Here is a 20,185-nt window from a genome sequence, read left to right on the forward strand (position 1 = left end):
CCTGAGGCTCCTGCATTATCTGGTCTCTGACACGACTCAGTCACAAGCACCTGGCTGAGGGCATAGCAGAAAGGTGGGTGTCCATGCACCTTGAATAGCCCCTGTCCACATTTGGTGCAGCTCCCATGGATCATGCAACACCCTGAGCGCCCAGGAAAGGCCAGGACTGCCACTGCAGAACAGGTCTGCAGTTTTTTTTTTTTCATGATCTGTGGACGTTTAACCAGAGATGGGACAGTGACAGGTACTGTGGGAAAAAACATCCACATCCCTTCTCTTAGTGACTGTATTCACAGGAATTCTGAGGTTGGAGGAGCCACCGATATGGCTGTTTGTGCACCAACATCCCACTGGTCCCTTGGATCTCTGCAAACACAGTCACTTTGTAAATGCTGCTGCCTGCCTTGGTCTCCTTCCCCCAGTGCACTGTCCTCCCTCACCAGCCCCTCTCCCATTCCTCCAGGCCTTAGACCCTGTCTGAACTTCTCTGTAGAGAGTGGAGATAGTAGGTGGAGCTGGGTGATGAATTGACCCTTCACTTGATGAACACCTTGATTATCCTCGTGCGAAGGTGTTTGCTTTGCATGCTGTACACGATTGGGTTCATCAGGGGCAGGACCAGCATGTAGATATAGCCCAGGAGAATCTGAAGCAAGGGAGAAAAACTCTTCCCAAATCTGTGTACCAGAGAAAGGCCAATCACTGGCATGTAGAAGACCAGGATGGCGCAGACATGGGAGATGCAGGTGCTCAGGGCTCTGAGGCACTCCGCGTGGGATGTGATGCTAAGCACTGTTTTGAGGATCATGACATAAGATAGCAGGATGAGCAGTGAGTCCAACCCCACCATGAAAACTATTATGAACAAGCCATAGATACTGTTGACTGTGATGTCTGAACAAGCCATCGTCATGACCAACTGGTGCAGGCAGTAGGAATGGGAGAGGACATTGGCTTGACATTATTGGAACCATTTCAGGAGAAAGGGAGTGGGAATGCTAAGGCCACCCCTCTTAGCAGAAGTACCAGTCCCATTTTAGCTATTCTAGGTGGAGTTAAGATGGAAGCATATCTCAGTGGGTTACAGATTGCAATGAAGCAGTCAAAGGCCATCAACAGGAGCACAGAGGATTCAATGAATGAAAGAGAATGGATGAAGAACAGCTGAACAAAACATGAATCTAGGCTGATTTCCCTAGAGTTAAACAAGTATTTACCCAGTATCGTCGGCATGGTGGCTATCGATAAGCCAAGGTATGTGATAGCCAACTTGGAAAGGAAAATGTACATGGGCTCATGGAGGTTTGGATCTGTTTTTATAATGAAAAGAATGACTGAATTTCCTACTATCGAAATAACATACATTAAGCAGAAGACAATAGAGATCCAGAGATGAACGTCTTCCTGCCCAGATATCCCAGTGAGAAGGAACACAGCAGGTGTGAATTTGGTGTCATTGACAGCTGACATGATGTACTGGGTAGATCTGAGGAGTTTTGAACTTTTCTTCCTGAAAGGAGAAAGAACAGGAGACTAGATGATAATTAATGAGACATCATTCTGCTCTCAGTGCAAGTCTAGAGATTCCCAGGAGCTCAAGGAAAATCAGCGAAACAGAATCTTGGATTTACATCACAGATAGGAAGATAGGCATTGCTAGAAGGACCTATAGTCCATCCAGCCCAGTATCGAGTGGCCAGTACCAGATATTTCAGAGGAATGTGGAAATAGCCATGCAATAGGCAGCTCTGCAATAAATTGCTCCCAGGGAAAGTTTCCTCCTTACACTCACTGGTTAGACATGTTTTGTGGTGTACATGAGGAAGGTCTATAGCAGTTCCAAAACTTTTTAAAAGAATCCTCACTAATGTAATTGGATTTTCTGGTTACCCATATAAACATCTAGTCCCTCTTTGAATCCTGCGAAACTCCTGGGCCCTGATATCTTGTGCCTGGGAATTCCACAGCCTGCTCGAGCACTGTGTGAGTTTACAATTACGAGCTTCCAATCGACACCCTTTCTGGCCCTCCATGTCTGAATGTGACCCATTGTATCATGACATGAGAAGTGCATGGTGAAAGCAGTCATTATATTTATGTGTCCTGCATTGAAGCTATTTATCAAGGTGTTTCATTCCCTCATTATGTGTGTGTGTGTGTGTATATCTATATCTATATCTATATCATCTATATCTATATCTATCATTATGTGTGTGTGTGTGTGTGTGTGTGTGTGTGTGTGTGTGTGTGTGTGTGTGTGTGTGTGTGTGTATAATATTCTCCACTCCTGCATCCAAATTGTGCCACTTTCTCTTTCCAGCACATGGGATAAATTCTCAGGGCCAGGTTCTGAATTCAGTAACTGTGACTTCAATGGTGTCACTCCAGATTTACTGTGTAAATTTGATCAGAATCAGGCTCTATTAACCTTCCCTTACCCAATGCTCATGGTGATACATTCTGACACCCAAGAATACCTCCAAGAGAAGCTGAAGTGCTTTGCCTGGCCTGCAATGACTGAATCCAGAGCATTCAATCATCCCACAGGCTTCTCTTCCTCCTCACAGGACCTGCATCTTCCCCATTCCAAGGTCTTGTACATATGTGGCAAGTTACAAGCTAACGCAGACAGTTACTTCAGTTGGGCAGGGGAGTGGTTAGTGTCACAAGTGGGTGAATAATGGAAACACTAGGTTTTCATTAATATCCAGCTGAATGTGCAAGTGACTTCAGCCATGCTCATGTAAGATGTCATGTGAGTAAATTACATACAACCACTATAACACTTCCCTTTCCTGCACCTCAGCTCTACTCTTTGCTGAAAAAGAGTCCAGTGGTTCTGTTCTCTCAGGACTTTTTGGAAAGTCTTGCACAGCTATTGCAGAGGGCTTAAACCCCTCCTTCCTACACCATTGTCTCATCCTCGCATTGAGACCCTGCAGTTCTGCCTGTCCACCTGGTTCTGCGGGATGAACGGGAATCATTTCAGAGAATGAAATCCAGGACCTTCAGGGTAGCAATCTCTAATCTAGCATTCAATCCCTCTGCAATACCTGTGCAAGAGTTTCCAAAATGTCATGAGACTACAGAACCACTGGTCTGTGTTTCAGCAAAGAGTAGAACTGAGGTGCAGGAAAGGGGAGGGTAATAGTGGTTGCATGTAACTTATGCACGTCACCTTTTACATGGGCATGGTTGAAGTAAGTAGGACACTCAGATAGATATTAGTGCAATCCTAGTGTTTGCACTATTCGCCCATTTGTGAAGCCTCTCCCATCCAGCTGAAGTAATAGTCTGTTAGTTTGTAACTTGCCAGATATTTACAGACCCTTGCATGGGTAGAGGATGCAGGTCCTGTGAGAATGAAGAGAAGCCTGTAGGATGATTGAACTCTCTAGATTCAGTCAACGTTGGTCTGGCAAAGCATTTCACCTTCTCTTGGAGGGATTCTTGAGGAATAGAGGGCATCACCAGGAGCATTTTGTAAGGAAATGTTAATAGAGCCTGGTTCTGTTCGAATTTACACATGTAAATCTGGAGTGACACAGTTGAACTCACTGTTATTAAAGTCAGAACCTGACCCTGAGAATTTATCCAGTGTACTGCAGAAAGGCAGTGGCATCTAGTATCCTCTTGTTTTTCCTTTCAGGAGGAAAGGTTCAAATCTACTCGGACTTCTCAGTACATTATGTCAGCTGTCAATGACACTAAATTCAGCTCTGCAGTGTTCCTTCTCACTGGGATACATGGGCAGGAAGACATGCATCTCTGGTTCAATATCCCCTTAGGCTTAATGTATGTTTTTTCGATAGTAGGAAATTCAGTCATTCTGTTCATTATAAAAACAGATCCAAGTCTTCATGAGCCCATGCACATTTTCCTTTCCATGTTAGCCATCACGGACCTTGGCTTATCGATAGTCACCATACCAACAACACTGGATATATTCTTGTTTAACTCTAGGGAGATCAGCTTCGATGCCTGTTTTGACCAGCTGTTCTTCATCCACTCGCTTCAATGCATTGAATCCTCCACACTCTTGTTGATGGCCTTTGACCATTTCATCGCGATCGCTAACCCACTGAGATATGCTTCCATCTTAACCCTGCAGAGAATAGCCAAGATGGGACTCGTGTTTGTGCTAAGAGGGGTTGCCGTAATATTCCCACTGCCCTTTCTCCTGAAACGTTTCTAATAATGTGAAGCCAATGTCCTCTCCCATTCCTACTGCCTGCACCAAGAGGTCATGAAGATGGCTTGTTCGGATATCAGAGTCAACAGCATCTATGGCTTGTTTGTCACAATCTCCACAGTGTTGCTGGACTCGCTGCTCATCCTCCTATCTTATGTGATGATTCTGAAAACAGTGCTGAGCATCGCATCCTATGCAGAGTTTGTGAGGGCACTGAGCACCTGTGTCTCCCACCTCTGTGCTGTCCTCATCTTCTACATATCAGGAATTGGCTTGTCTGTAGTACAGAGATTCGGGAATAGCTCTTCTCCCTTGGTTCAGATTCTCATGGGCTATGTCTGCTTGCTGGTTCCGCCCATGATGAACCCAATTGTGTACAGTTTGAGAAGCAAACACCTTCGTGCAAGGATAATCAGGGCATTCAGAAAGTGAAGGGTCAGTTCATCAACTGGCTCTAGTGCTGGTGAAAGAAAAGAAAAAAAAGTTCTCTTGATCCCAAAGGACCAATCCCCAGACCCATGTCAATATACAAAAAAGATCTCACCCACAAATCACGCTGTTGCCAATCCTTTAGAATCTAAAATCTAAAGGTTTATTCATAAAAGGAAAAAAGATAGAGCTGAGAGCTCAAATTGGTTAAATGGAATCAGTTTCATACAGTAATCGCAAAGTTCTTAGTTCAGGCTTGTAGCAGTGATGGAACAAACTACAGGTTAAAATCAAGTGCCTGGAGTACCTTCGCAGCTGGGATGGGTCTTTCAGTCCTTGATTCATAGCTTCAGTGTTGCAAAGTTCCTCCAGAGGTAAGAAGCAGGACTGAAGATAAGATGGAGATGAGGCTTCAGCCTTTTATAGGCTTTTCCAGGTGTAAGAACACCTCTCTGTTCTTACTGTGGAAAATTACAGCAAAATGGAGCCTGCAGTCACATGGGCAAGTCCTTGCATACTTTGCTGAGTCACAAGGTGTATCTGCCTTCTCTCAATGGGTCAGTTGTGTAACTGATGGTCCTTAATGGGCCATCAAGCAGGCTAGGCAGAGCTGACACCAACTTGTCTGGGATGTCTCCCAGAAGCACAGCATAAGCTTGAAATACAGACAGTATAGAGCCAGTATAACTTCATAACTTCAACTATACAAATGAAACACACCTATAGACAGGATAATCATAACCAGCAAACCATAACCTCTCCATAGAGCGCTTGTTGTGTATTTGGTTGTCATGGTTTTTGTTCCTATGGCAACTGAGTTAGATTATTAGGGGATAGCCCAGCCAGCTTCGGCCGGTTAGGGGAGCTCTGTGTCTGTAAATAAATGGTAGTTTTGTTAGCTGTCTGCTGTCTGGCCTCAAGTGATTTCTTCCTAAACCGGCTGCCCCCAAGGATATAACACGTGGCGACGAGGGTGGGATTCCAGTGCTGCTCCAGTAACAGAAGGAAGTAGAAGTCAAGGTAAAGAACAAACCAAAAAACTGCTTGTTTGCACTGACTGTGAAAGTGAAACTAAAAATCATGGCTACTCCGACCGGGCCACTGGAACCTATTGATGAGAATACAGAGCAGTGGCAGGTGTATACTGAGTGTTTTGAGCTTTTTGTTATTGCAAATGACATTATATAAGCGAAGAAGGTGCCAATATTCTTAAGCATTGTAGGGGCTAAAACCTACTCCCTGCTACGCAGCTTACTACACCCTGGTAAGCCTGAGACTAAATCTTACAGTGACATCGTGGAAATCCTGGGCTCTCATTTTTCCCCAAAACCCCACTGGTAATTGCTGAAAGATTTCGGTTCCATAAAAGAGACCAAAAAGAAGATGAAACAGTTGTATAATTTGTAGCAATTTTAAAAAAGCTAGCAGAACACTGTGAATTTAAAGAGATGTTAAATGATGCCCTGCATAACAGGTTAGTGTGTGGCCTGTGCAGTGAAGCTATACGGAAGCGCCTACTGACAGAGGCTCAGCTTACATTACAGAAGGCTGTTGATATTGCTGTCTCCATGGAACTGGCTACAAGGGAGGCGAAATACATCGGTGCATCCCTTAGGGTGCAAAAAGTGTCACAAGAACCTACCCACAAAACTGTGCAGAGTCAAGAATGTTACCGCTGTGGTAAGCCGGATCACCAGGCATCAGAATGCTGGTGTAAGGACTGGGTGTGTTGACACTGTGGCAAAAAAGGACACATTGAGTGTGCCTGTAAACAAAAGAAAAAGAGGCCTGTGGTCTGGCCGACAAAAAGAGGAACCCTGCATACCCTAGAGCAGACCTAGGATGATCAAGGTGACACCTCATCGCAAGAGGAAGTGTCACTGCATGTTTTGTCTTTGGCAGTGGGCTCACATGAATACTGGGTAACCCCGTTGTTGGATGGCAAACCTATACGCATGGAACTGGACACCGGTGCAGCCGTCTCGCTGGTCTCCGAGACTGTGTATAAAGAAAAGCTACAGCATCTTCCGCTTAAGGCAACAAAAACTGTTCTGAAGACGTATATGGGAGAAGCTGTGCCCATGTTGGGCACTATTGATGTCAAGGTGGAGCTGAATGGACAAGCTGCTAAATTGCCACTGTTTGTGGTGAGAGGTAACTACCCAGCCTTAATGGGTAGGTCTTGGCTTGGGAAGATTCAGCTGAACTGGGCAGAAGTGCGCCGGATGACTAAAGAAGAAACTAGTCTAACCCCTATACTAAGGAAACATGCTGCTGTTTTTGGAGATGATTTGGGAAGTATGAAGGGAATCACTGTGACATTGAACATTAAACCTGACAGTACACCAAAATATCTGAAAGCCCGAACTGTGCCATTTGCCATCAGGCCAAAAGTTGAAGCAGACCTGGAATGCCTGGTCACCAATGGAGTCCTAATACCAGTTATCCATAGCTCATGGACCACTCCTATCGTTCCAACAGTGAAAAAATATAACTCTTTCCGGATTTGCGGTGATTTTAAAGTCACTGTCAACCCAGTGTTGTGTGCAGAGCAAAACCTGCTTCCCTGCTTCGATGACCTCTTCGCAGGTCTGGCTGGGGGACAAAAGTTCAGTAAGATTGATCTGAGTCAAGCATATTTACAGATGCACGTCGATGAAAAGTCCCAAGAGCTGTTGACTATTGTTACTCATAAGGGGCTTTATCGATACTGTTGCCTACCCTTCGGAATAATGTCTGCTCCTGCCCTGTTCCAGAGGGCTATGGACCAGATCTTGTGTGGCTTGTCAGGAGTTCAGTGCTATCTGGATGATATCCTGGTTACTGGAAGGAATGAAGAGGATCACTTAAAGAATTTAGAGGCTACCCTACAAAGACTGGAAGAGTATGGCCTACGAGTTCGCAAAGACAAATGTGAATTCTTCCAGCCCTCTGTTGAATATTTGGGACACATCATTGATGCTGCGGGTCTTCATAAGGCCCCTGCAAAAGTTAAAGCTATTGTGGAGGCTCCCCAACCTTGACATGTAAGCCAGCTGCGCTCGTTTCTAGGACTACTGAACTATTATGGAAAGTTCATCTCACAGTTAGCCAAACTGCTAAAACCACTTCATGAGCTCCTGGGGCAGAACAAGGCCTGGAAGTGGACTGAAGCCTGTGATGTTACATTTAACAAAGCTAAGGATACACTGCCAAATTCTGAAGTTCTAACGCACTTTGATCCATCCTTACCCCTACAATTGGCCTGCGATGCCTCCCCTTTTGGAGTGGGAGCAGTCGTGTCACACATTATGCCTTTGGGAGAAGAAAGACCTATTGCTTTTGCTTGACACACTCTAAGCAAAGCAGAAACTAACTATGCCCAAATCGAACACGAGGCATTAGGAATTGTTTTTGGAATTCGGAAGTTTCCTCAGTACTTGTTTAGGCGAAAGTTTACTCTTCTCACAGACCATAGACCTCCGACATCAATTTTCGGACCCTACACAGGCATTGCCCCATTAGCTGCTAGTCATATGCAACGCTGGGCATTGTTACTTTCAGCACACGCATATGAAATCAAATATCGGAAATCCACTCTGCACGGCAATGCACATGGCCTCTCAAGGTTGCCTTTGCCGGTCAAACATCAAGATAGTGCCCAAAAGGAAATCTTCTACTTTGAACAGGTAGAGAATACACCCATCACTGCTACTCCGATAAAGAAGGCAACTCGCATTGACCCAGTATTGTCCCAAGTTATGGACCTGGTGATGCATGGAAAATCTCAACAAACCTCTCTGTTTGTTGTGGAGGAGACGTGTCATTATTCCACCACCACTGGGATCACAGATGTTAGAACAGCTACATTCCAGTCACTGTGGAATTGTGCGCATGAAGGAAATTGCACAAAGCTATTTTTGGTGGCCTGGATTGAACAGTGCTATTGAAGAGAAGGCAAAAGCTTGTATGTCATGTCAGTGTGTGAGGAATGCACCCCAATGGGCACCCCTACACCCATGAGACTGACCTGAAAACCCGTGGCAACGTATTCACATTGACTTCGCTGGCCCCCTTGAAGGAAGCATGTTCTTGGTGGCAGTAGATGCCCATTCTAAATGGCCAGAAGTCTCTATAATGCGGTCCACTACTGCAGAGAGTACTATCCAAAAACTACGGGGACTCTTTAGTCATTTCGGTCTGCCAGAACAACTTGTGAGCGACAACAGACCACAGTTCTTCTCTCAGGAGTTTCAAAATTTTGTGAAGGCAAATGTGATACACCACATCACGTCAGCACCATATCATCCATCCACCAACGGATTAGCTGAAAGATTTGTGCAGACAATGAAACACCCTTTGAAATCAGCAAGGGGACAACACTCCATTCAAAAGCATCTCGATACCTTGTTATTTTCCTACAGAAACACACCTCATGCTACGACCCAGGCATCCCCGGCCTTTCTAATGATGGGACGACAGCTGTGCACTTGCTTTGATCTGCTGAAACCTTCTGAACCCTGACAAATTGTGCAACATCAGAAGCAATATCAAGTCCTCAGATGGGCACCCAGTGCAAAAGACTGAACCTTTAGCCCGGGATAGCCAGTTTTGGCTCGGAATTATACTTCCAGAGCTAAATGGGTCCCTGCTACTATCATCACTCAGACAGGACCTGTTTCCTACACAGTCCGGACTGCAGAGAATCTTACCTGGCGGCGACATGTAGATCAGCTGTTGCCAGGTCATGCCAGTCCTCAGGACACCTCTGCAGTTGAGTGGTCTGACTTCACCTCTTCTAGTGAGACACCGAATCACGAATCACCTGTTCCTGACTGTTCTCCTCCATTACTGCCGGCAGCTGAGATACTCCTTTGCCCAGCACGAGCTGATACCACCTCCTCACCTGTTCGTGCTGCGGACCCTGAGCCCATGGTACTTACGGGTGCAACAACACCAGAAGTTCGCCGTAATCCACCTAGAGACAGAAAGCCTCCTCATTGGCTGGATCTTTAGCTAGGATGAACCCATGGTTATGGGGCAAAATAATCCCCAGGGTTTAGCCGGGAATGGAGGCAGTCTACCCACCTTCTCTAGTCTAGTGTGTGTTTTATTTAGGGGATGTTCTTATTGGGGGGGAGGAATATGTTGTGTATTTGGTTGTCATGGTTTTTGTTCTTATGGCAACTGAGTTAGATTACTAGGGGATAGCCCAGCCAGCTTCGGCTAGTTAGGTGAGCTCTGTGTCTGTAAATATATGGTAGTTTTATTAGCTGTCTGCTGTCTGGCCTCAAGTGATTTCTTCCTAAACCGGCTGCCCCCAAGGATATAACATCCCTTACACGACAACCTTTATACAATATTTGCTCAAAATATATAACAGATGTCACAACAGAGATCTACACAGTTACAGATTATGTCAATAACATCACACCGGGAAACTAGACAAAGGCTGGAGGAGGAGCTGTGGTGTGTCTGGGGTAGACTGCTGGAGGGAGTTTCAGTTTGGAGCTGGCTGGGGAAATGGAGAGAGGCCCAAGATGGACCTGACTGAGGGGGTCCTGTTGTCTTACCTAAAAGCTCTATATTAGACTCTGTTCCTGTCATCTAATAAACCTTCTGTTTTATTGGCTGACTGAGAGTCACGGTGAATCACAGGAAGTGGGGGTGCAGGGCCATAACTCCCAAACACTTCATGACAACCAGTCATCTCCATAAGGAGTGATGCTGGTGGCAATAATGGGAAACTGGATCTGACTGCCCCGCTCTAAGCATTTTGTCCCAAATTGATACTTTCAGTTATGTCCTGCCAGAGGCAGCATTGTTGCACCTGGATCCTGCAATCTCAGAGACACCTCACGTTCCCCACAGTTTTTCCTCTGCAGGGGGTAAGGTGCCTTCTGTCACACCTGCTCCCTTGGCTGAGGAGTAATCAGTGAATGTGTCTCACCAGTGAGAAATCTCACACACAAGGGGCAAATGCTAAGACAGGCACCTGTACGGCTTCTCTTGTTACATAAAGTGCCTCACCAAATGAAACAGGAAGTAACAGAGGTTCAAACCCGTAGCCCTGAATACCAGGACCCTTGTGCCCTTCATGCCCATTCTGTGGAGCACAACATTATAACCCAGCATGACAATGTCTGTTTCCATGGGGGAAACTTCGCTCATTTCCAATGTAGGAGTGGCCTAGTGGATCAGACCTGTAGTCCATCTAGTCCAGTGTCCTCTCTCTGACAGTGACAGCCCCAGGTGCTGCAGAAGAAGGTCTAAGAAAACAGCAGTAGACTGATGGGGTGTGTGTGATTTGACCGCAATGATACTGTCACCCTAAAGCCTGACACTGAGAGATTGGCTTGTGCCCTGATCCACATGGGCATATAGATTTTCAAAATATTTAGTTACTGTAAAACTGTAACTGAATTGATACTGAATAGTCTCACTATTTCCAAATTCTTTCTGATTCTTCCTTAATTCATGGCCTCAACTACTTATCTGCCAGTCAGTATTGCAGAGGTATAGGGATTGAGGCAACGGAAACAAGAATTCAGAAGGACTCTTGGAAATTATCACACAGACAGAGTTTGAAACATTGTGATAGTTGGAATTATATTTTTCCAATATGCATTAATTTGCTTTTGTCAACAAAAAAATGTGTTCTCCCAGTCACTAAGTTTTCTGAGATCCCTTTGTAACTCATCACAGTCTACTTTGGAGTTATGTATATTGAATAATTTAATCTCATCTGCAAATTTTGCCACCTCATTGTTTACTCCATTTTCCAGATCATTTATGAATATGTGGAATCAGAGCACTCTCAATACAGCCCTCTGTGGGGAAGGGATAGCTTAGTGGTTTGACCATTTGCCTGCTAAATGCAGGGCTGTGAGTTCCCTCCTTGAGGGGATCATTTAGGGATCTGGGACAAAAATCTGTCTGGGGATTGGTCTTGCTTTGAGCAGCAGGTTGGGCTAAATGACCTCCTCAGGTCCCTTCCAACCCTGATATTCTATGACATCCTTAGCTGCCTCTCTCAATTCTAAAAGTGGCCATTTATTCCTACTCTTTGCTTCCTCTCTTTTAACCAGTTACTGAGCCAGGAGAGAACCTTCCTTCTTACCCCATGACTGCTCACATTTCTTAAGAGCCTTTGTTGTGGGATCTTGTCTACTGCTTTCTGAAAGTCCAAGTACACTATATGCCCTGGATCACCCTTGTGCACATTTGTTGACCAGCTCAATGAATTCTAATAGACTGATGAGACATAATTTTCCTTTGCAAAAGCCATGCTGATTCTTCCACAACAAATCATGTCCATTCATGTGTCTGATAATTCTATTCTTTACTATAGTTTCAATCAGTTTGCCTTGTACTGAAGCTAGGTTGACATGCCTGTAATTGCTGGAATCATCTCTGGAGCCTTTTTTAAATATCAGTATCATATTAGCTATTTGCCAGTCATCAGAAGCTGATTTAAGTGATAGTTAGTTGTTCTGCAGTTTTCATATTTGAGTTCCTTCAGAACTCTTGGGTGAATATCATCTGGTCCTAGTGACTTTTTTCTGTTTAATTTGTTAATTTCTTCTACAAACTCTGTGACAGGTTGTCCCCCCGGGGTGCAGTCTGGGGAACCACTGAGCCCCGTAACCAGTCAGCTGGGCTGGCCTCTCTCAGACTGGGCTGCTGGCCTCTCCAGGCAATGTTGTTACCCAACACAGGAGCAGGTAACACCACACACCCAACTAAGCTACCTGAGTGTTTTATTCCAAAGACATTCAAGGACAAACACGAGACAACAGCCAGATTCCCAGTTTCCCAGCCTTCCACCCTTGGTGGAGAATAAACCCAGATTTATACCATCTTGCACTGCACAGGGATCTGTTCCATGCAAACTCATTGATATAGGTCACTATTCACTCAACATGGGATAGATGGGCAATGGACTTTGTTTACAAAGCTGAGATTATGGATCCCCAAGAGAAATTGGAGGCTTTTCATCTGCTTCTTCCTCATAACGTAAATGAAGGTTGCATAGACTGAGTGTCTGGCTGCACTCTGGGTATGGAAAGGTTAAAACTTCCCAACCAGTCTATGGCTGGGGTATTGTGCCCATCAGCCCCCTCCATCCTGTACAAGACCCCTTCAACAGATCCCGTGGGCAGTGGCTACTGTGACAGGAAAAGGTAGCACATCTCTGATGAATCTGTGCTAGCCAGGAGCTGGAGAGGGTCCTAGAGCAGCTGTGGAGATCCAGAGATTATGGGTGTGTGGGAGAGTGTAGCTACCAGTGGATCGCTGAGATGTGTACCTAACTTTGAGGATTCCTGGAGCCTGAAGCCTCCTGTTATGGTTTAGGGAGAATTGCATGACTTCAAGGTCATCAAGTCCAGACTCCTGTGATCATGGTGTCTGTCTAACCTGCTCTTAAAATTACAAGGATAGAGATTCTACAACCTCCCTGGGCAATTTATTCCAGCACTTAAACACCATAACAGAGAGGAAGTTTATATCATACTGGAATGATCCAAGAAAATTTCCAAGTAAGCAGCCTTGTAGAATCTCCCTTTTGTAGCTTGCACTCTGAGTATGTCATGCAGGACAGGAGGCTGTCTGGGAGAAATCTGATCCTCTATTATTGATTATTATTATTTATTTCAACAAGATCACAGCTGTGACAGCATCATAGTTACTGCTCAGCAGCCCCCGAGGTAGCCAAGTGACTAATCAGAACAATATGAACAGTGATGTGAAGCCCAGATTCCAGGAATACAGCCTGCAGCAGGGCTTGCACTGCAGTCATGTTGGGTAGGATCACCACATGTCCTCTGTGATTTTGCCTTCTGCAGTTTACCATTTGCCATGAGGGGATTAAAGCTGGTGCACACTAAGCTAAGCAGCTGAGGTTCCCTGATGGCCAAGTGGCCCCCAAGGGAACATTCAAACATGCTTCATAAAGGCAGTTGCCTTCCTGTCTGAACAGATACTGCCTGCTGCCTGTGCTACCTCTACACTGACTTCTTGTCCTTTTGGTTGAAGACCTCTGGTGTCAGCGGCTCCCCTTCTAGCAGGAATTGGGTACGTTGGCAGGTTTCACTATCTTTACAATGCAAATGAAGGGAAAAGGCTACAAGGTTTTTTTCCATTTGCAGATGTTCTGTGCAGCGGCAGAGGACTGAGCTGGGCTGTCGGGGTGACTCAGTGAAGGGCTGGTAGCACTGGGGAGCTTGGGAACCCCTCCCCTACATCCGCCCATGCTTCTCAGGGGGTCAGTGAAGCTGCACAGAAATCTGACATCCCAAGCGAGCTTGGAGTGCTAAAAAACTGCACTTTCCTGAATGATGCTTTCTCCGTGGGTCCCATTTCTGGAGGTGCAGTGTGCTCTGGGCCCGATCCTGCCAGAGGCTGAATGACAAGAGACCACAGTTAATGGTTTATTTGGAATATCAGTTAATGGTTTATTTGCTCCTGGAAATTTAATTAGCAAATGTATTTTCAAAGGTTTTATTATTTGGGTGGATCAGTTATGAACTCAGGTATTCAGAGCTGCATTGCTCTTTGGTAACAGGTCAGACAGGGGATATTTCTGTTTCCTGAATGGCTCAGGGCTCTAGCATCTCTGCTCTGTAGACACCACTAAAAGTTACAGGACTAACTGCATCTCATCCCCCTCTCTGGTCTCTGAGAGCCAGATGTCAGGGAAGGTAACCTTCCCTCTCATGGAGTAGAATCTCGCAATCCTCCTACACTCAGGCTCTGTCCTGTGGTTCTTCCCTTTGGGAACTTGTGAGTGACTGGTGGTGAGATGCGTGATCAGCCAGGCTTCTTAAACCAAACTACTCTTTAAGCTGAACAGTGGGAATAAAGCGAAACATGGGAGAATTGAAGGGTTTTCAAACAACAGTCTGTACACGTCTCTGACCCCAAGCCCTCCCACTCTGACAAGGACCCAGGCAGGGCAAGGCCTTCAGACATCCCCAGAGGTATCTGTGCCTGTCAGTCTGAAGAGCTACTCACAGCAGCTGACCCACCTCTGGACAGACTCCAAGATGTGGTAAAACAAGCTGTGCAATGTGACTGGAGCCCAGAAATAGGCTCCTCCCAGCTTGCAGCTCCCGTTCTGTCTTTCAACCTCCCTGAAGTGCTGACTGAGCGATAGGTTTTCTTGAGCTGTTCCTTCCCTACCTGCTTGTTTTCTAGCAGCCTGCTATGAACCGTACTGGTTTCTCGCAATATATCCATAACATCAACATCCCAATAATTAACTCACTATAGCTCTACAGCAAACATCACAAGAAGTGGGTTTAACATGTCCCTTCATTATGGCAGCTCAGTTACATGTCTGTCCCAGTGCCATTCCCAGGTGCTATGGATTTTATGAATACAAGAGAGAGGGAGGGGCAGAGAGAGAGCGAGAGAGCGCAATGGATTCCTTTCCTGTAGGAAATGAAGTTCCATTTTAATGAATACTCATTCATTTATCTTTGAATTCCACTTCCTGCAAACCCTCACCATGCCTGAATAACACATCTGGGGTATGTACTAGTGAGTGAGAGCTCAGGGAATGAATATTTTCTATAGTGGCCCCAATGCCTGTTACCACTCTGGGTACAGGCTACAGACTGACAGAACAGAACCTGAGGAGAACCAGTCAGCTGTTAACCCAGGGACAGAGGAGCTACTAGACTTTTGTTTGCTGACAAGTGAGTGAAGGAGGGCTGAGACGCTGCGATCTTTTCAAGTTCTGAAGAAATCCCAATGACAGACACTTGCATGGGAAGAAGATGCAGGTTCTGTGAGGAGAAAATGAGACCTGTAGGATGATTGAATTCCCTGGAGTCAGTCAACATTGGCGAAGCAAAGAATTTCAGCTTCTCTTGGAGGGATTCCTCTAGGTCAGAGTGGATCACTGGGAGTATTTGGTAGAGAAATGTAATAGGGCCTGGTTCTGGTCGAATTTATACAGGTTTATCTGGAGTGATGCAGTTGAAGTCATTATTACTGAATTAAGAAACTGGGCTTAAGAATTTATCCCTGTACTGCAAAGAGACAGTTGCATAACATAGGACCTGAGGAGTGGAGAAAATAATATATATAAAAATTAGGCAAGGAAACCATGGGTGGTGGTGAATCCCCACCTGGGCAGGCAAACCCCAAATCCTGCTCCTTCCAACGAAGGCCCAAACCCCTTCCATGACCCCCCAAGCCCCCATGCAGCCAAGCCAGCCCCCCACCGCAGCAAGAGGCTGTGCCCCAGACCAGTGCCCCAAGTTCCCAAGCCTCCCCGCTCCCAGGGTGTGGCCCAACCCCAGCCTTTCCGGACCTGGAGCACGGGGGCCAGGCTGCCATGTGGACCAAGCTGCCAGCACCAGCATCAGACAAAGAGCAGCCTGCCTTCCCTTGCCTTCCTTACCCTCCACCTGTGAAGGAAATACATTAACAAATGGCTTCAATGCAGGACAGATAAATACAATGACCTTTTTCACTATGCACTTGCCATGTGTTTATACACGTGTCACGGGTACAATGGACCACACTCCAAAATGGAGGGCCAGAAAGGTTGTCAATGGAAAGGTCACAATTGTAAAATTGCACAGCACTCAAGTAGGCTGCCGAATTCCCAACCACAAGATATCAGTGGGCCCAAGAGCTGAAACGGACTGGATGTTTATATGAGTAAGCAAAAAATCCAATTCCAGTTGTGAGGACTTAACAGAAAAACCAGTAGAAGGGCTTTAAACCTGCCTAATTTATACTACAATATATGTCTAATTAGTGAGTCTTGGGGAGAAACTTTCCTTGGGAGCAGGTTATCTCATAGATGTCTATTTCAGGGCTTCTTTCACCTTCTTCTGAACCATCTGGTACTGGGCATAGGATACGAGGCTTGATGGACTACAGATCTGATCTAGTCTGGCACTGCCTATGTTCCTATTGATGGTGCGTATCAAGGGCCATGCTTTAGATTATCTTCCTTGACCTCCTGGGAATCTCTTGCACTGAGATCAGAAAGATGTCTCATTAAATATCATCTAGTCTTGTGGTTTGTTTGTTTTTTTTCCTTTAAGGAAGGATATTTCAAAACTCCTCGGACCTGCCCAGTACATTATGTCAGCTGTCAATGACACCAAATTGAACTCTGCAGTATTTCTTCTCACCGGGATACCTGGGAAGGAAGACGTCCATCTCTGGATCTCTATCCCCTTCTGCTTAATGTATGTTATTTCGATAGTAGGAAATTCAGTCATTCTGTTCATTGTAAAAACAGATCCGAGCCTTCATGAGCCCATGTACATTTTTCTTTCCATGTTAGCCATCACAGACTTTGCCTTGGCCATATCCACCATGCCGACAACACTGGGTATATTCTTGTTTAACTCTAGGGAGATCAGTCTGGATACTTGTTTTGCCCAGCTGTTCTTCATCCACTCACTTTCATTCATTGAATCATCAGTACTCCTGTTGATGGCCTTTGATCAATTCGTTGCTATCTGTAACCCACTGAGATACGCTTCTATCTTCACCCTGCCAAGAATTGGAAAGATGGGACTGGTGTTTGTGCTGAGAGGGGTGTCTTTAATATTCCCACTCCCCTTTCTCCTTAAACGGTTCCAATATTGTCGAGTCTATATCCTCTCACATTGCTACTGCCTGCACCAGGATCTTGTTAAGATGGCTTGTACGGACATCACAGTCAACTACATCTATGGCTTCTTTCTTACAGTCACTGTGTTGGGGTTGGATTCACTGTTCATCTTCCTTTCGTATGTGATGATCCTCAAAACAGTGCTGAAAATTACGTCCCATACGGAGTGCCTTAGGGCCCTGAACACATGTGTCTCTCACCTCTGTGCTGTCCTGCTCTTTTACACGCCACAGCTTGGCTTGGGTCTGATACACGGATATTGGAAGAGCTCTCCTCCTTTGCTCAACCTTTTCCTGGGCTACATCTCTCTGTTTGTCCCACCACTTATGAACCCAATTGTGTACACTGTGAAAAGCCAACAACTTTCTGCAAGGATAATCAGGGTGTTCTTCAAGTGAAGGGTCAGTACCTCACTTAGCTCCAGCTCCAGTGACATGGGAGATGAAAAACATGGGCCACGAGCACCAATTCTATTCAGGATGTTACATCCGAGATGATGAGATCTAGTGAACTCCACTCTGTAAAGAGAGGTTCAGACATGATATAAGGCCTGAAAGAATGAGAGAGGGGCTGGTGAGGTAGGCTAGCACATTGGGGAAGGAGACCAAGGCAGGTAGCAGCTTTTACAATGTGTCTGTGTTCATAGAGAGCCAGTGGACCAGTGTGATGTTTGCTTATAAAGAGCTGTATTGGTGCCTGCTCCGACCTCAGAATTCCTCTTGATAAAGTCAATAAAGAGAAGGGATGTGGATGTTGTTTCCCATTATACCTCACCTGTCACCATTCCGTCTCTGGTTAAACATCCATGAGCCGGGGAAATAGCTGAGAGGTGTTCTGCAGTTCCAGTCCTCACCCCTCCTGAGCACTCAGGATACTACGTGATCCATGAGCACAGCAACAGCTGTGTTCAAGAGCTATTTAAGGGACACAGTCACCCCCCTTTTCCTCTGCCCTCAACCAGGGGCATGTGACTGAATCGTGTCAGAGACATGATTAAAACAGGAGCCCCAGGTGCAGTCATTTAGGCAACTGCTCTTCCACTGATGACTGTGCACTGCACACCTGATGAGTCCACCCCCATCTGAGTGTAATGTCACAGAGCCAGAGTAGTGCTGCATTTGTTATTAGGAAATGGGGAAACTTTTGTGAATGAGGGAGCCTATACAGGAAAGATGGGCTCCACCTAAGCCAAAATGGAACCAGATCCCTGGCACTTAAGAGTGAGAAGGTCGTAGAGGAGTTTTTAAACTAAGGGTTTTGGGAAAGCTGACAGGTGCAGACAAGCACATCGTTTGGAGAGTGACAACCTTTAGAGAGGATAGACTAATGGAGATTCTCTATGTCTTAGTAAGGAGGAGAGGATGGAAGGTGATAAAATACAGGTAGGACCTGTTGAGAAACAATCAAATAAAAAAAAATCCCATTCATGAACATAATGTAATGCAGAAAGCTAAATAATTAGATGGATAAACTAGAGTGCCTCATATTAAATGAGGGTATTGATATAATAGCCATCACAGAAACTTGGTGGAATGAGGATAATCAATGGGACACAGTGATCCCAGAGTACAAAATATATTGAAAGAACAGAATAGGTCATGCTGGTGAGGAAGAGGCAATTGAAGTAATAATCATAAATGAACCAAACTTAGAATTATTATGGGTGGAAATTCCATATTCTAATAATAAGAATATAGCAGTAGGGATATGTTACAGACCACCTACCCAGGATGGTGGTAGCGACTGTGAAATATTTATGGAGATTAGAAGGTTATTAAAATTTAAAAAATCAATAATAAAAATGGGGGATTTCAATTGTCTCCATATGAATTGGGTATATATCACTTCAGGATGGGATGCACAGATTAAGTCTCTTGACACCTTAAATGACTGCTTCTTGGAGCAGCTAGTCCTGGAACCCACAAGATGTTGTGAAGGCCAAGTCTATAACAGGGTCCAAAAAAGAGCTAGATAAATTCACAGAGGACATATCCCTCAATGGCTATTAGCCAGGATGGGCAGGGATGGTGTTCTTGGCCTTTGTTTGCCAGAAGCTGGGAATGAGCGAGAAGGGATGGATCACTTGATGATTCTCTGTTCTGTTCATTCCCTCTGTGGCACCTGGCACTGCCCACTATCTGAAGGAGGATACTGGGCTAGATGGACCTTTGGTCTGACCCAGTATGGCCTCTGTAGAGGTGGATAATAGCCCTGCCCTGCCTCACAGAGGTGGTGAGAAGATAAATACATTGCAAAAGTGATGTGTGAATGAGGGTCAGACACACAGGAGTCCTGTCAAGAGACACAGACCCAGATTCCTTCCCTGTCCCCTCTGTTTGTGCTGCCCTAGCAATGCAAAGGGACAGAAACGGAACTCAGCTCCCTCACAGAAGCACAGCTAGCTCCAAGCCCGGTCCAGCCCGTTCACTGTAAGGTAACCATCTTTTTAAAGGAAAAAGCGGGACACAAGCAGAAGCCCCATCTCCTCTGTGACCCGCATTTATGCTCCTCTTCCTCTCATTTGAGTTGCCCTCTCTGCCCTATCCCTTCCCACAATACCCCACGCCTGCTCCTCCTCTTTACCTGAGACTCCATCCTCTCTTCAGGAGAGAAGCCAGAGCTGGGCCATGGTAAGAGCTGCTCAGGGATCCAGCGCCACTGCAAGGAGCCCCAGACCCTCCACCTCTTCTTGGCATTAGGCTGAAGGGCCCAAAATATGTCCCCAGCCTGTGTCCCCAGCCCCCAGGATGCACCCCCTAAGGAAGTTGGAGAGTCCGGGCTCCCTATAGCAGTCTGGGCTCCCAGGGCATCTCTTACCATTGCCTGGCTCCTCCCTAGCCAATGGTAGGAGTCTTGGTGGACGTGGTGGAGTAGGGGGAAGGGCCTGCTGTGAAAAGATGAGGCAGCAGATGGTGCCTCACAGCGGTGTCAGGAGGATAAAT

General features: G+C 45.7%; 1 protein-coding gene and 2 pseudogenes across 1 annotated transcript; 2 read left to right on the forward strand and 1 right to left on the reverse strand.

Moving 5' to 3' along the window:
• Positions 1–535: 535 nt before the first annotated feature.
• On the reverse strand, positions 536–1,470 carry LOC115641843 (annotated as a pseudogene).
• A 2,218-nt stretch (positions 1,471–3,688) lies between these two features.
• On the forward strand, positions 3,689–4,624 carry LOC115642002 (annotated as a pseudogene).
• A 12,081-nt stretch (positions 4,625–16,705) lies between these two features.
• LOC115642000 (olfactory receptor 51G2-like) lies at positions 16,706–17,641 on the forward strand. The gene has a single exon (XM_030545331.1). It carries the CDS (start codon positions 16,706–16,708, stop codon positions 17,639–17,641), a length of 936 nt encoding a protein of 311 aa, XP_030401191.1.
• The last annotated feature ends 2,544 nt before the right edge of the window (positions 17,642–20,185 follow it).

The sequence above is a fragment of the Gopherus evgoodei genome, unplaced genomic scaffold (genome assembly GCF_007399415.2).
Source record: "Gopherus evgoodei ecotype Sinaloan lineage unplaced genomic scaffold, rGopEvg1_v1.p scaffold_36_arrow_ctg1, whole genome shotgun sequence".
Taxonomy (NCBI): domain Eukaryota; kingdom Metazoa; phylum Chordata; order Testudines; family Testudinidae; genus Gopherus; species Gopherus evgoodei.